Source organism: Mustela erminea, chromosome 17 (assembly GCF_009829155.1).
Source record: "Mustela erminea isolate mMusErm1 chromosome 17, mMusErm1.Pri, whole genome shotgun sequence".
Taxonomy (NCBI): Eukaryota; Metazoa; Chordata; class Mammalia; order Carnivora; family Mustelidae; genus Mustela; species Mustela erminea.
This window is the reverse complement of record NC_045630.1, coordinates 10,428,466-10,444,605: the sequence shown is the minus strand read 5'-3', so window position 1 is coordinate 10,444,605 and position 16,140 is coordinate 10,428,466. Positions and strand designations below refer to the sequence as shown.

General features: G+C 55.2%; 1 protein-coding gene across 2 annotated transcripts in view; it reads right to left on the bottom strand.

Moving 5' to 3' along the window:
- Positions 1-235: 235 nt before the first annotated feature.
- Positions 236-16,140, bottom strand: part of KIF26B (kinesin family member 26B) — a 411,062-nt gene continuing 395,157 nt past the window's right edge. For both annotated transcript variants that reach the window (XM_032317413.1, XM_032317415.1), the window contains 4 exons: positions 12,330-15,723; positions 9,517-9,719; positions 8,935-9,085; positions 236-1,063 (listed from right to left, as the gene is read on the bottom strand). In XM_032317413.1, coding sequence (XP_032173304.1) covers positions 915-1,063; positions 8,935-9,085; positions 9,517-9,719; positions 12,330-15,723 — 3,897 coding nt within the window. In that variant the 3' untranslated portion in view covers positions 236-914. The remainder of the gene's footprint in view (positions 1,064-8,934; positions 9,086-9,516; positions 9,720-12,329; positions 15,724-16,140) is intronic.

Sequence of the window (16,140 nt, the reverse complement as noted above, 5' to 3'; positions counted from 1 at the left end):
CTCTCTCTCAAAGCACACGGAAGGCCTGGCCATAAAGGCTCCTTCTCCCGGGAAGGTGCGGCCCCGTCTCCTCTCCCGTTCTCTCGAGCTGATGCACCTGCCCCGCGAGGCCCCGCGCCCCTGGCAAGAGGTGGCGCGGAGTGTCACCCACTGTCCCCGCCGTCTTTGGAAACACACTGGCTCGTGCCCACCGAGTCTCTCTGTTCCCTTCGAATGGCCTCACCGTTAAGAACCGTAAAGGACAGTGAACATTTATTCAGAGGCAATACTGATTAGGGGATAGAGCTACAAACACTACTTATTTAGAAACAGCAAGTCAGAAATAGGATAAAACACCAAGAGAAAACGAGCTGTAAATACATTTCAAAAATGCGTCCGATTTTCTTTTTCGTAGTGGAGGCGGTGGTGGTAGTTTCCTCTGGACTAGCACCATCTGTACACAAGAAAGTCTCAACATAAACTGTGGATAATAAAGATTTGCAAGGCACTTAATCAGTCGCTCTGGGTCATCTGTTGTTGTGTGTCCGCTTCCGACAGCAGTCCTGCACGTGCCCTCGCCCCTTCTCGCCAAGCCGGAGAAGAGAGGGGTCCCTTGCCAGCAGTTCTTACGTATCAACAAGTTCTCGAAAGTTCCTCAAAGTGCTTTTTCAGTCTCATGGGGCTTCCACGTCCCTTGGGCTTCCCAACATTTCCTCCTCCCACACGTGTGGTGTTTGCATCTTTCCTACCGAAAACAAAAAACTGCTTCCGCTCAGCGCTCGCTGCAGACTTGCACCAACCTTCGTCCTCCTTCTGCTGTCTCCAAGCCGCGGGCACCAAGGGGCTGGCTGGGGCGGGGGGGGGGGGGGCCTGGGCAGGGGTGGGGGGGGGTCCCCGGGCAGTGAGGGGAGGGGCAGGCAGGCCGGGCCGGGTCCTCATCGGCGCCGGGAGGTGATGTCGAAGCAGGTGATCATCATGAGGTGGGCCTTGCAGAAGTTGACGCGGCTCTCCAGGCGCTCGGTCACGCACTCCAGCGCCTCCAGGTACTCCAGGGAATCGAGCTCCAGAACCTGCTCCAGGTCAACTGCAAAGAAGGAGGGGCCTGATGGAGACGCGCGGGGGCGTGGCTTGGGAGGGGCCCCGCCCCCGTCGCGGCCCCGCCCACTCCTGGCCCCATTGCCCAGGCCTGGGACAGCGCTGGACCGCTGCCTCCCGCGGCTGATGCAGAGAATCCCCTCCTTTTGTGCGGGTGGCCCTCACCTGAGCGACATTTATACCTCTGTCTACTTCCCTCTGTTCCCTAGCGGGCTGAGAAACCTGACCCTGTCTCTGGGCACTTCCTGCCTCCACACATGCCCTGGTGCTTCGGGAAATGATGAGGCCAAGTCCATAATAATGAAGATTGCTTGCGCTCAGAAGACAAGCGGAGATTCGGGACCCAGAGGCCATCCCTCACGGTCAGGCCCGCACGGAGAATGGTCTGTTTCCTTTGGAGCCCAAGGAGCAGTGATGTGGGGCCAGCCCCTCCCGTCCCCAGGCCCCTGCTCTGTCCGGTGGTGACCGGCTGCAGGATGGTGGCGGGGGTCCAGCAGGGAGGGGAGGGGGGGATGGCCCCGGAAGAGGACGCTGGCCCAGGACCCCCGGCTCAGCCATGCCTCCCCGTCGCCGGCCCAGGTTCCTTGGAAGGGAGAAGCGCAACGGCTACTCTGCCTGCATTACATGCCTCGAGTTGCCATGAGGAGTAAAGCAGCAACGAGAGGGGGTATTGAACGTGGCTCGGGAACCGGAGCATGGACGCCGCGGGGGCTGTAACGCAGGCCGCCTCCGCAGGTGCCCTGGCTGAGATCCCGAGGAGCGAGGAGACTTGCTCGGGGTCCCAGACAATGAGGAGGACAGCTGGGAAGGAGACTGAGGGCTCTAAGTCTGTTTTAAAAAAAACAGAGGTAAGATCCAAGACACTGACTGAGGAGGACCCTGAACTTCCCTCCTTGCACACACAGGCCAAGCAAATCCTCTCAAAGACGGGAGGCTGAAGGCCTTCTGCACAGCCCAGGCTGGAGGCAGCACACAGAGAACCACAGGAGACATGGAGGCACAGCACTGCAGGGAGACAGCACCACCCACACACCTCGGCCAGGACACTGGCGGCTTCTGGGGGAGGATAGAGTCAAGGGGCCAGCGGAAGACACGTCAGCCCTGGGGCGCAGGAAAGAAGCCATGGGTTAAAGGTCTCTGACAAGAGGAGAAAGAAACCAGCCCTGTGCCACCCAGGGAGGGGCTCAGCTGGGACGCTCCGGATCAGAAGTGCTGGGGAGCTCGAGCGTTTACATTCAGGCCCAGCTCGACAGCGCAGAAGCAGAGCAGGGTCCAGGTGACCGGCCAGCCTACCGTCTCAGCGGACCCTGGGCCCCCAGCCCACACCAGCTCTGGATGCCCAGGGACTCGGGGACAACATCAAATGTACTAATATTCACATTATAGGGGTCCAGAAGGAGAAGAGAAAGAGAAATAGGCAGAAAACTTAAAAGAAATAATAACTGAAAACATCCATAGCTTGGGGAAGAAAGTGTCGAGAGTTTCAAATAAGGTGAACCAAGAAGGTCCACATCAAGACATAATAATTGAAATGTCAAAGATTAAATATAATTTTTAAAGCAAAACGAGAGAGAAGCAACTCTTCTCTCTGAAAGAGAAACCTCATAAGACCATCAGCTGATCTTTTGGCAAAAACTTGGCAGACCAGAAAGGAGAGGCAGGATATATTCAAAGTGCTAAAATGGGGGGAAAAAAACAAACAAACAACCCCTACAATCAAGAATACTCTACTTGGAGGCGCCTGGGTGGCTCAGTGGGTTAAAGCCTCTGCCTTCAGCTCAGGTTGTGATCCCAGGGTCCTAGGATCGAGCCCTACATCGGGCTCTCTGCTCGGCGGGGAGCCTGCTTCCCCACCCCCCTGCCTGCCTCTCTGCCTACTTGTGATTTCTGTCAAATAAATAAATAAAATCTGTAAAAAAAAAGAATACTCTGCTTGGCAAGATTATCATTCAGAACTGAAAGGAAATCAAGAATTGCTCAAACAAAAGTTAAAGGAGTTCATTGCTACTAAGCGACCCTCACAGGAAATGTTTAAAGACACTTAAGTAGAAAAGGCCTTAATTATTAGAGAATTATGAAAGGGAAAAATTCTTGAGTAAAACGAACATACAGTGAAGGTAGGAGATCAATCACTTAAGAAAGCTCATATTCAGGCTAAAAGACAGAAGTAATAAAAGCAATTATATCTAACGATCAGTTAAAGGGATTCACAAAAAAATGTAAAATCAGACAACATATATGTAAAATGTGGAGAGAATAAAAAAGTTCTTTTAGAGTGTGTGTAAACTTAAGTGACCTTCAATTTAATATAGACTGCTATGTATTTAGGGTGCCCTATGAACCACAAACCAAATAGATACACAAAAATGAAAACAAAGGAAACCAAACCAAGCATAAGACTAAAGGGAGTAATCAATCACAAGGAAAAAAAGTGAGAGAAGAAGAAAGGAATGGAGAAGAATTACAAAAACAACCAGGGAACAATTAAAAAATTGCAGTAAGTACGTACCTATTGATAATTACTTTTAGAGGAAATGGTCTAAATGATCCAATCAAAATACATAGGGTGATAAAATGGGTAAAAAACCAAGACCCACTGATATGCTGCCTATAAGAAACTCACTTCAGACCTGAAGCCATACAGAGACTGAAAGTGAAGGGATGATAAAAGGTAGACCGTGCAAAAAGAAGAAGAAAAAAAAGCCAGGGTGACAATACGTCTATCAAACACAAGAAACTTTGAAACAAGGACTGTAACTGTAACAAGAGACAAATAAGGGCATTACATAATGATAAAGAAATCAATCCAAGAGGATATAACAATTGTAAATACCTATGGACCAAACACTAGAGCACCTAAATACATAAAGCAAATATTAACAGATATAAAGGGAGAAACTGACAGTCACAGAGTAATAGTAGGAGACTTTAATACCTCACTCACATCAGCAGGTAGATCATCCAACCAGAAAATTGGTAAGGAAACAGTGGCTCTGAAGAACATATTAGACCTCATGGACTTCACAGATACACACGGAACAATCCATCCCCAAATGGCAGAATACACATTATTTTCAGGGGCACATGGGACATTCTCCAAGACGGATCACATGTCCAGACACAAAAACAAGTCTCAGTAAATTTTAAGAAGGGTGAAATCATATCGAATACCTTTTCCAACCACAGTATTATGAAAGTAAAATCAATTACAAGGAAAAAAAAAAAAAAAAACCCTGAAAACCACAATCACGAAAAAACACTAAATATCATGCTACTAAGCAACCAGTGTGTCAATGAAGAAATCAAGGTGGAAATGAGAAAAGAATACATGGAGACAAATGAAAATGAAAAGAAATGGTCCAAAACTGGGACAGAGCAAAAGTAGTTCTAAGTGGGAAGTTTATAGTAATACAGGCCTACCTCAAGAAACAAGAAAAATCTGGAACAATCTAATCGTATATACAAATGAACTAGAAAAGAAGAAACGCCCAAACTAGTAGAGGAAAGGAAATAATAAAGATCAGAGTAGAAATAAATGAAATAGAGATTTAAAAAAAAAATAGAAAAGACTGATGAAACCAAGAGCTGGTTCTTTGAAAAGTAAAACAAAATTGATAAACGTTCAGCCAGACTCATCAAGAAAAAGAGGACTTAAGTAAAGAAAATTAGAAATGAAAGAAGAGAAGTACCAACCAAATCACAGAAATACAAAGGATTATAAGAGACTATAATGGAAAATATGCCAACAAATTGGGCCACCTAGAAGTAATGGATACATTCCCGGAAATACACCATTTTCCAAAACTGAATCAGGAGGATGCAGAGAATCTGAACTAATTACTCATAATAAAATTGAAACAGTAATCAAAAACTCCCAACAAACAAAACTCCAGGGCCAGATGGGCTCACAGGTGAATTCTACCAAACATTTAAAGAAGAGTTAATACCTACTCTCCTCAAACTGCTTCAAAAAAGCAGAAGAGGAAGGAAGCTTCCAAATTCACACAATGAGGCCAGCATTACCTTGATACCATAGTCAGATAAAGACACTATTAAAAAGAGAAAACTAAAGGCCAGTATTCCTGACCAACACAAAAAGTCTTCAACAAAATATTAGCACACCACATCCAACAATATATTAAGAGAATCATTCACCATGATGAAGTGGAATTTATTCCATGGGTGCAAAAATGGTTCAATATCCACAAATCAATCAACATGATACCCCACATGAACGAATCAAAGGATAAAAACTGTGGCATCATTTCAATAGTGGCAGAAAAGGCATTTAACAAAGTACAACATCTGTTCATGATCAAAACTCTCAGGGTGGTTTTAGAGGAAACATACCTCAACATAAAAAGGCCCCCTCGGACAAACCCACAGCTAACATCATCCTCAGTGGCGAAAACCTGAGAGCTTTTCTTCTCAGATCAGGAATAAGGTAAGGATGTCCACTCATTTTTATCCAACGTAGTACTGGAAGTCTTAGCCACAAAATTCAGACAATAGAAAGAAATTAAAGGCATCCAGATTGGTAAGGAAGAAGTAAAACTGTCACTATGTGCAGATGACATGATACTTTATGTAGAAGACCCTAAAGACCCTACCAAGAAACAATTAAGAGGAACAAATGAACTCAGGAAAATTGCAGGATAGGAGATTAATACACAGAAACAGCTGCAGTTCTATATAAGAACAAGGACTTAGCAGAAAGACAAATTAACAATTTCTGATTGCGCCAAAAAGAGTATAATACCAAGGAAAAAACTTAACCAAGGAGATGGAATATCTATACTCTGAAAACTAAAAAATAATTGATGAAAGAAATTGAATATAACATAAATGGAAAAATATACCATGCTCATGGATTAGGAAGCCTAATATTAAAATGTTCATACTATCTAAAGCAAGCTACGGATTCAGTTCAATCCCTGTCAAAATACCAATAGTAATTTCACAAAACTAGAACAAAATGGGCTAAAATTTGTATGGAACCACAAAGGACCTCAAAAAGCAATCTTCTAGAAAGAAGAACAAAGTCGTAGGTATCCCAATCCCAGGTTTTAAGCTATACAACAAAGCTATGGTAATCAAAACAGCGTGATATGGCTCAAAGATAGACCAGTGGGGGCACCTGGGTGGCTCAGTGGGTTAAAGCCTCTGCTTTCGGCTCGGGTCATGATCCCAGGGTCCTGGGATTGAGCCCCGCATCAGGCTCTCTGCTCAGCAGGGAGCCTGCTTCCTCCTCTCTATCTGCCTGCCTCTCTGCCTACTTGTGATCTCTGCCTGTCAAATAAATAAATAAAATCTTTAAAAAAAAAAAAAAGATAGACCAATGGAATAGATGGGAGCCAAAGGAATAAACCCATGCTTATATGGTCAATTAGTCTATGGCAAAGAAGGCAAAAACATACAATGGCGGAGAGATAGTGTGTCTTCCTAAAATGGCATTGGAAAAACTGGACAGCTATATGCAAAGAATGAAACTGGACCATTTTCTTACACCACACACAAAAATAAACTCAAAATGGATGAAAGATCTAACTGTGGGACTTGAAACCACAAAACCCCTAGAAGAAAATAGGTGGTAATCTCTTGGACATTGGCCTTAGCAACATTTTTCTAGGTATGTCTCCTGAGGCAAGAGAAACATAAGCAAAAAGTAAACTACTGAGACTAGAGCAAAATAAGAAGTTTCTGTTCAGTGAAGAAAGCCAGTAACAGAACAAAAAGTCAACTGACTGAGTGGTAGAAAATGTTTGCAAATACACCTCATAAGGGGTTAATAGCCACGGTATATAAAGAGCTTGTATAACTCAACACCATAACCCACAAATAATCTAGTTTAAAAAAATAGGCAGAGGATCTGAACAGACTTTTTTTCCCCAGGAAGACATGCCAGCCAACAGACACATGAAAAGAAGCTCAACATCAGGGAAATGCGGATCAAAGCCACAGGGAGGTGTCCCCTTAAACCTGTCACACTGGCTGTTCTACACATAGCACTCGTGCACATGCACACACACGTATACGTGCACACACATGGGAATATTACTCAGCCCTGAGAAAGACCAAGCTCTTTCCAACCGTCACAGCACAGATGGATCCAGAGGGCATTATGCTAAGTGAAAAACAAATAGCATTTGGTTTTACTTATATGTGGAATTTAAAAGAGACTGAAAAATGAGCAAACCAGAAAACAAAAACAGACCCATAAATAGAGAGAACAAGCTGCCGCTGGTTGCCAGAGGGGGGGAAGAGGGTGGCGGGCTGGGCCGAGCCGGGGAAGGGGACTGGGGTCGGGGGCCGCAGGCGTCCAGCTACGGACCAAGTCACAGGGACGGAAGGTGCAGTGTAGGGAACAAAGCCAGTGGTTCTGTCACGGCCTTGTGTGGTGACGGATGGTGGCCGCACTTGGGGTGAGTACAGTCTAGTGTATAGAATCCGTATGTTGTACGCCTGAAAAGAGTAACCGTGTGTGTCAACTGGACTTCAATAAAGAGAGCAGTAAAGTTTTTGAAAATCAAAAAAAGAACCCACCAGGACCTCACCACCTCAGGCTGTTACTGGACCACCTCAAAGGTGGCATCAGAAATAAGAATGAAAATAAAAATGGTTGCCAGCACCTAGATTTCTCTGCGAATATCCGACTTATCACCCACACCTGGGAACAGTCAGTGTGCAGCCTTATTGGTTGGTCCCCGCCCCCCCCCCCCCCCCGCCATTCTGGGTTTCATCTCGTCTTAAAGGAACGATCCGTGTTTCTCCTTCCGTGCGGCCTCCTGTTCATTCCCTTTATCAGGGTCAAACGGTCGCTGATTCTTGACACACATGAAGGCATGAAGAAAGCGACTGCTTCCCGGGAGCTTGCACACGCATGTGCTGGGGCGTACACTTGCTCTCATCCCGGGAAAAAAAGTGACTTTGTGAACACCGTTCTCGAGCTTGCCTTTGGCATAAATAGTTTTCAAAAAATAAAACTTGAACACAAACCGTGCAAATGAAGAGGGGCGGCTGCCTGCATGGGCCCCCGGGATGTGAACGGCCTGGGATTCACGAACGGAGGAGCCACGAGTGGGAGAGAGGGAAGGCCTGGGCCCCGTGTTTGTGCCGCGGCCAGACCTTCGCTGATGTCCTCACTCGTGTCTTCTCCCCGCCAGTGCTGGGGAAGCAGGCGTGAGGGAGCCGTCTTCCTTCTGGCTCAGCTCTGGGATAACAGTAATAACACTGCTACCAGAGAGCATGCCGTCATACGGGCCCAGCAGCGCTCACGCCTCACAACTCCCTATGAAGCTGGCCCCATTATGTCTCCCTATTTGACATTCAAGGAAATCAAGGCTCAGAGAGGTTAGGCGCCTTCCCCGTGGTCCCACAGCTAGCATGTGAGAAAGCCAGCATCCAGTCAGGTCCATGTGGCGGTGGTCGTCCCACATGACCGGTGTGCAGGGGACAGGGGTGAAGGCAGGGAGGCACAGGGAGTCTGGGGGGCTGGCGAGCATCGGACAAGGGAAGGAAAGGAATTTTAATAGCAGTCACGCATTTCATTCACGGACTAGGTCTTCCAATGCTGCATTGCTATCAGTGAAATAGCTGGGACCTGAATTGAGCTCATGTTTTGTGATAATATGAGACAGCTGAATCTGTCAGAGCCACATTGTTCTGGATTGTTCTGAGATGCCTGGGACTGAGACACGGGGGAGGAATTCCTGCAAGAGCATCCTGGCTACGCCTTTGCTGCCCGCCCCCGCCCCATCTTCCCGGCAGAGCGCGAGGCTGTGGGCCCCCGGAGCCCGGCACCAGCTGCACAGCACCCCCACCCCCGTGGGCCCGGTGACAGGGAGCAGCCCGGGGCCTTACACTCGCTGAGCCACTTGTTGGGGTCCAGCATCAAGTACTGCTTGGTGACCTCCAGCTCCTTCATCAGCCACTCGTACTTGGCCCGGACCTCCGCGATTCTCTGCTGGCGGTGTTCCAGAATCTTCAGTTTCGCGTTGAAGCCCGGGACCTCCTAGACGGCAGACAAGAAGGATGGAGGTGCGTGGAGAGAGGGGGGAGGGGCCCCAGCTTGGACGCAGGCCGCCTCCCGCCCCTCGTGGGGAAGCTGGGAGGGCCCCGGGCCCTCCGGGCCGCGTCTGTGCCTTCTGCCCAAGCCCAATCACACGACCACAGGGTACGACTGTCACAGGCATTTCTTCCATTTAGGAGGTGGCTGGGGCTCCAAGCTGGAGCCAGACAAGCCCCCAGGACCAGCAGCTTCCCCGGGCTTTGAGCCTTCGGGGCACCTGGACAGAGGCTCAGAGCTCTGTGGCTGGGGCAGAGCCACCAACTCCTGCGCGCCCCAGAAGCCCGCGGGCAAGTCTGCGTGGGTCTGAGCACACGGCCCCGGGGTGCGGGCAGGTGCAGGGGCGGCTGCCCCTGCGTGGGGACCAGACGGCTCACCTTGCTGCCGCCCCCACGTCGCCGCTGCAGCCGCTCCACGTCGTCGATTTCATAGACTTTGATCTCGAAAGGTTCCACGAGGCCCCTCTGGGTGCTGCGCAGGGGGCCGTCCACCCAGCGTACCCCGCTGCTGCTGGCGGGTTTTCTTGCAGGGGACGGGGTGTCGAGGGACAGTGCTGGGATGAGCCTCCGTCTCTGAGAACCTAAGGACGGAACGAAGCCCAGAGTTTATCTCTTTAAGGATCGGTCTTTCAAGAGTATGTATTTTGTGATGTGTGTGCGGGGACGCACGGGCAGGTCTGTGGCAGGCCTGACCGAGGACGGTCTACCACCTGGCCACGTGCTCAACAGTGACTCCCTTCATCTGCCTTTCCTGGTCCCCGGGCTTGTGCTCCCGATGCCTCGACCCACGGTGGCCTCCACCCCATCCACGTGCTCCATCCGCGCCCCCCGAGGCTGGATCGTGGCGCCTTCCCCATGTCTGAACGCTGTCCAGGCTTCCACCGTGCGACTCCACTCGGGATTCAGTGGTTGGCCTCGGTCACCATCCGGCTGCACGCCTCTCCTGCTCTTTTCCCAATAGGGGACAGGCCTCCTCAATGCCGCCCGCCCCTCCCCACCACCCTCGAGCCTGCGTGTCAGTGAGCTCCAAGAGCACAGAAGACGGGGGCTGATCGAGATGTAATAAAAGAAATCCCCCTGACTGTGGATCGTCGTAGGGAAAGGAGGTCCTATGACCACCAACATTCCTTATTTTATCTGCATCGTCTCCTGTGACGTGAGCATTGGAGAGACGGTGGTGGTGGCGCGCTACCCGGCCCCTCGCCTGGCTTCTGGGTGAGCCCGGCCGCGTCTCCCGCTCTCCAGCTCCGACTTATCGCCACACCACACTCTGGCTAATCCCAGGCACTTTCCACCAATGCGGGTCTCCAGGAAGGGGACCCAGAAGGTAAGCTTAATGACACTTGGCTGTTCCTCGTGCTACCCGTGCTACAAAACCCTCAGAGTTCAAGGTTACCCTCCTTGTGATCTATTTCTAATTCATTTTTCAACCAAAGCATTACAGTTCACAAGCAGGGCGATAACTGCCCATCTCCCTGGGAACTTATAAGCGATAAGCGGTAACTGCCCGTCTCCCCTGCAGGTTCAGACATCCCCAGGAACATTGGCACAACCCAGGCATCCAGCTAAGAGTTTCCTTTGTGGAGTAATACGGCTTCTCTTAAGCTGCTTTCGATATGTGCCACTCGCGTCTGACAACCAGCATGTCTCTTAATAACCACCTAAATAAGAGGGACAAGGTCACCTAACCTGCAAAGCGCTTACGTCCACTGCCACGTCCATCCTGGGGCTCCGAATCCCCGTCCGCTCCTTGCAGACATTGGATTCTGCTGGCGCTCAGTATCACACCCATCTCTGGGCCCGAGCCTGGGGCTTTCCTACACCAGGGCCTCGGACAGCCTTGCCCAACAGGAGGGCCTCCAAGGACGGCTTTATGGATGGAGGCAGCCCTAGGCAACGGCGGGTACAGAACCTGCTGGCCGCGATCCACGCAGCTCTGTACCCCAGCACAACAGCCGAGCCCCAAAACCACAAGTCTCGAAGAAAGAGGAATGGAGGAAGAGAGAAAAGACTGGACTGGTCGGTAGGAGGCTCTCGACGAGAGTGGGGGCAAACATTCTACCCTCCCCACACCCGTGAGCATGCCGCTGACATCACAGTGCCCCGGGTTCCGGGGCAGGCGGGGGTAGGTGGTAGCAAGAAGGTTGGCCAAGCAAGTACTGGAAAGGCCAACGGATTCGCCCCACCCCCACCCCTGCAGACTCTGGCTGGGATACACTTTCTTGCTATTTTTAGAGACTAATATCAGTGTGTTTTAATGCCCTGGGCCCTGGAAAGACCCACCCCATCTTTGACTTCCCAACAAGCCAGTAGCGCCAGTTCAGAAGGGTTGTGGTTTCCCAGGGTCCCACGGAAGGGCCCCAGACGGTAAAGGCCAGGCTGTGGGGGCAGGACCCTGCGCCCCCCTCACCTTGGTCAAGGCACAGACTGCACGCGGGGCTCTGTGTCAGACGGCCTCAGTAAAAAATGTGCCCTTCGCTCAAGAACACGGAGGGGAAGTGTCTGTGGAGGCCCCTGGAGAGTGGAGCCGAGTGTCCTAGCTCCTTCTGTCTCCTCGACCGGGCCTCTCCTGGAGCCAGTTCCCCTCACCTGCTCCATGGCTACAGGGCCACCAGCTCTGACCTGGGGCCTCTCTTGTCCTCACCCATCAGAACTCCCTGTCCCTTGTCACCCCAAACTCTGCAAGTCAATGGCCTTTGTTATATTAATGAGTCTTTGGACTTTTTAATTACCTTTTGATAGGAGATTCCGGGAGGTGGAAGACATTCTCTGACAGCGTGCATTTGGGGCACCAGCGTACTTGCTGTGTTAGTGTGCTGTGCGTGTGTCTGTGTGTTGTGCAGGTGCACTGTGTGTGTATGCATGTGTGTGTGTCGCGCTGATGCACTGTGTGCGTGTGTGCACGCATGCGCAGGCCGGGCGCACTGCAGGCCCCGAGGTGGCGATGCGCGCCGACTCTCCACCGTTAACGACACCAGCGCGCTCCATGCCCCTGCGGGACGGTGGCGGCAGGGTCTCGGGACCAGCAGTCCCACGGGCTGGTGTCCGCAGCCGCCAGGGCGCGAGCCTAGCGACCGTGACCCGGCCCTCGGAAGCGCGCGCGGCGGTCACCGAGCTGGGTCACCGAGCAGCACCCAGCCCCGGGCGCTGCGGGGGCGGGTGCGGGGACACGCGGAGGGCCCGGCGCCTACCTGAGTTGGAGCGCTTCTTTGGGGCTTTGAGGCTGCGGCAGCGGCCGCCCACGGAGCTGCTGTTGTCGCTGGTGGAGTCGTGCGCGGACGAGGCGCTGCCGGTGGCCTCGCTGTCACGCAGCACGCTCTCGTAGCCGCTGCTGCCGCCGCTGTGGTAGAACAGGGCGGTCTTGCCCATGGCGGGCGGCAGCTCGCCGCTCAGCACGCTGCTGTTGTCGCTGCCGTGGCCGCTGCTGCAGCGGTGCGGTCGGCGGGGCGGCGTGACCTTGCTGTAGGGCGAGGGCAGCGGGGGCGCGGCGGGCCGCTCCTCGCCCGGCGCCCCCGCGCGCCCCTCGGCGCCCCGCGTGCCCGAGCCGCCCTGCAGCAGCTCCGAGATGCGCCCGTTAACGGCGCGCGGCGGGGGCTTGCAGGCGGGCCCCGCGCCCCGGCTGCGGCTCAGGGACTGCGTGGACCAGGAAGTGGGCTTGGCGCTGGCCGCCAGGCCCGGGCTCTGGCCCACCGACTGCGGCAGCGACTTGGTGGAGAAGCTGAGTGTCTTGGTGGTGGCGGTGGCCAGGCTGCGTGCCTTGGGGCTGGCCAGCAGGAGCTTGCTCACCGCCGAGATCTTGCACGGGCCAGCCTTGGGCGAGGCGGCACCGGCCGCGGAGGCCGAGGAAGCAGCGGGGGGCGGGGCGGGACCCGGCGCGGTGGGCGAGGCCCCAGGGGCAGCGGCAGCGCGGCCTGGGCTCCTGCCCGTGCGGGGCATCGTGCTGTCCTTGCCCGCGTGCGCCCGCCAGCTGCCCGCGCACAGGCTCTCCGCCCTCTCCAGCGACAGGCACTCGTAGTGGCTGACCGTGGCCCGGCCCAGGGAGTTGGTCCTGCTGGCCAGCTGCTCCAGCTTGGCACTGAAGAGTCGGCTGCTGCTGGCGGCTTCCTTCACCTTGCTGCCGGCCTCGTCCCCGAAGGGAGCCAGGAAGGGTGCTGGGGGGTGCGAGGGGCTGCTGGTGCCGCTGCTGCAGGCGCTGTGCTGGGGGCTGGCCCGGTTCTTCTGGTCCAGGCTGGACTTGCGGACCGGCGGCAGAGGGGGTGTCCCTTTGGGCCGAGCCAGGACACCGTGCTTGGGCGATGCCACCTTCCTCTCCAGGGTTGCCTTGCACGGTGGCACGCCCAGCCCGTTGGTCTCCGCGGTGCAGTGGTAGAACAGGCTGCCCAGGTCCTCCTGTCTGCTGGCCTTCTGGAAAGCCCGGGGCAGGCTGCTGGACTTCAGGCTCCTGTTGGGGTGCACTGGGCTCTGGGCGGCCCCGCCGGGCAGGGCCGTCTCACAGCCATCCACAACCCTCCTCAAGCTGTCGCTCCCGGGCGAGGCAGACACTTCCCCGCTACTGCTACTCAGCCTGTCCCCGGGGCTGGCCTTCCTGTCCTGTTCTGCCCCAGCCTCAGGCTTCGGGGGGCCTGGGACAGCCTCACCCCTGGTTCCCTCTTCACTGGGATAGGCACTCTCTCTTTTGACCTCCTCTTCCCGTTTTAGCCAAGGGTCCTCAAATTTCATCTCCACCTTTGCGCCGGTCTCCCGGCTCTCCGGGGCCTGCACGGCTCCCGGCGCCGAGCTGAGCACGGGGGCGATGGGCGCCTCGGGCTCTTGGGCGGGCCGGGGGCTCACGGCGATGCAGGGATAGACCGTAATGTTGGTCTTCATGGGGATGTAGCCCTCACAGCTGCCCAGATTTGCGGTGTTGGAGATGGTGACCGTGGCCTTGCCCAGCGTGGAGGTCTTGCAGCCCTTGATGGGGGCCGCCTTGCCGAAAGCGTCCTCGCCCGTGTCAGACAAGATGAGCAAATTGTCGGGCCCCACCTTGGGCTTCTCCCGGCACAGCGCGGTGCCGTTTTGGAGGCTGCCGACGAGCTCTGAGGCTGAGGCTGGGGGCTCGGCCATGGCCTCCCCGGGGCCAAAGCAGGTCTGGGCGACGAAGCTGTGGCAGGACTGCTCTCCGTCGCTGCCGGCGCTTATCTCGCTCAGCCAGGAGCTGACGGACGAACGTCGGCTCCCGGCCCGGCCCGCCTTCTCGTCCAGGGTCAGCTTCGGGAGGGGCAGGAACTGCGTGATGCTGACCTCGGAGACGGGCGCCATGCCGGTGTAGCACTCCAGGTCCTCGCTGATGCTGCCGATGATGCTGACGGGCCGGGAGCCCGAGGCCAGGGCCTGCACGGAGCAGTCGCTGTTGAAGCTGATGATGCTGGTGGGGCGGCCGCCGTCCAGGACGCCGCTGATGGTCAGCTCCTCCACCAGCGTGAACACCAGCTCGTCCTCGCCGTTCAGCTCCAGCGGCTGCTGCACCGTTACCATCGTGGTGCTCAGGATCTCCTTCTTAGAATCCGGAGACGTGGCGGCCGGAGGCTCGTCCTCGCCAGGGCTCTCAGGGAACCCCTCGCTCCCAGCGGACATGGACTTCTTCAAAACCTGGGGGCTCATTCCGACCGGAGGGGTGCGCACCTCCGGCGGCAGCAGGGACTCGCTGGAGACTGGGCCGGGATCCTTGCTCGGCGGAGGCAGGGGCGCGGGAGCCGGCAGGACGCCCTTCTGGGTGTAGACCTTGCACCTCTGGGAGGGAGAGCTGGCCGGCTTGTACTCGGAGGTCTTGGACAGGCTGGCGACGCCCAGCCGCGGGGAGCCCATGGGCCTGGGCTTGCCTTCCACGAAGCTGCAGGAGTTCAGGCTCTCTCGGCTGCTCTGCAGGCTGGACGTGCTGCTGCCGGGGATGCTCCTGGGCGAGGCCGGGGTGGGGCTGCCGGGCAGCGCGGGGCCGGGCGCCGGGCCAGGCGAGTGCTTTCTCTGCATCTTGGAGGCGGGAGGGTCCGTGCCTTCCCGGTCGGTGGACGGGCCATCAGACCCATTATCTTCCTTATCAGACTCACAGAGCACGTCCACCCCGGCCGCCTGGCTGGACGGGGGCCCCTTGCTGGCCTGCTCTGCCCCGAACTGCACGGGCAGCTCTTCGAAAGGGAACTGACTGGGCTCTTCGCTGCCGTCGATGCAGCCCAGCCTCTCCTGCAGCTCCGCGAACGTGTTGCACTTCAGACAGTCCCTTTCTGACTTGCTGCCCGAGGCCCCGCTGGCCTCCGCGGGTCGACTGTCCCCCCGGGCCTTCTGCAGGGCCGGCACGATGGGGACGAAGTCGGGGGGGCCCTCGTTGTCTGTGAGCTCCTTGTCCGAGAGGGCCGTGCCGTTGGGCCCGATGTAGATGACCGTGTCGCAGGACTGCTCGCTGCTGGAGGAGTAGTCCGGCTCGCTGGGCAGCTGAGGCACGGGGAAGTCCGGGTCCGCCGCGGCCCTGGCCTGGAAGGGCCGCAGCTGCGTGGGCCTGCGCATCCGGCCCTCTTCGCAGGAGCTCTCGCCGCCAGAGGAGCTCGACGTGTACTGTGGGTGAGAGGAGGGAGGTTAGCGGCGTCAGCTCTCCGGAGACCGCCCTCCCCGCGAGCCCACAGGTGGACCCCGTGCAGGCCCCCCAGGCCGCCCTGGTCGGTCTCCCTGTGCTGGGCCATTTCTCGTGGTGCGCAGGCCAGTGGGCCCTGGACTTGCACTCCACGGCCCCTCGTGGGAAGAACAGCCCCTGTGTGGCCCGCCGGAACAGAGCCTGCTCAGGAAAGGAGGTAACGGGCCAAGGCCCCGTCCGGCATCTGAAAGGCTGAGGGGTCCCTGCCTTGGCAACTCTGCCCCCCAAAACAGAGAGATACAAAACGGAGAGGAAGAGAGCTTCCCACTTCACCCGCTGGCCCGGTGACCACAACCATGACGGCTCTCTGACACGCTCTCGCCACACCCCCCGTGTTCTGG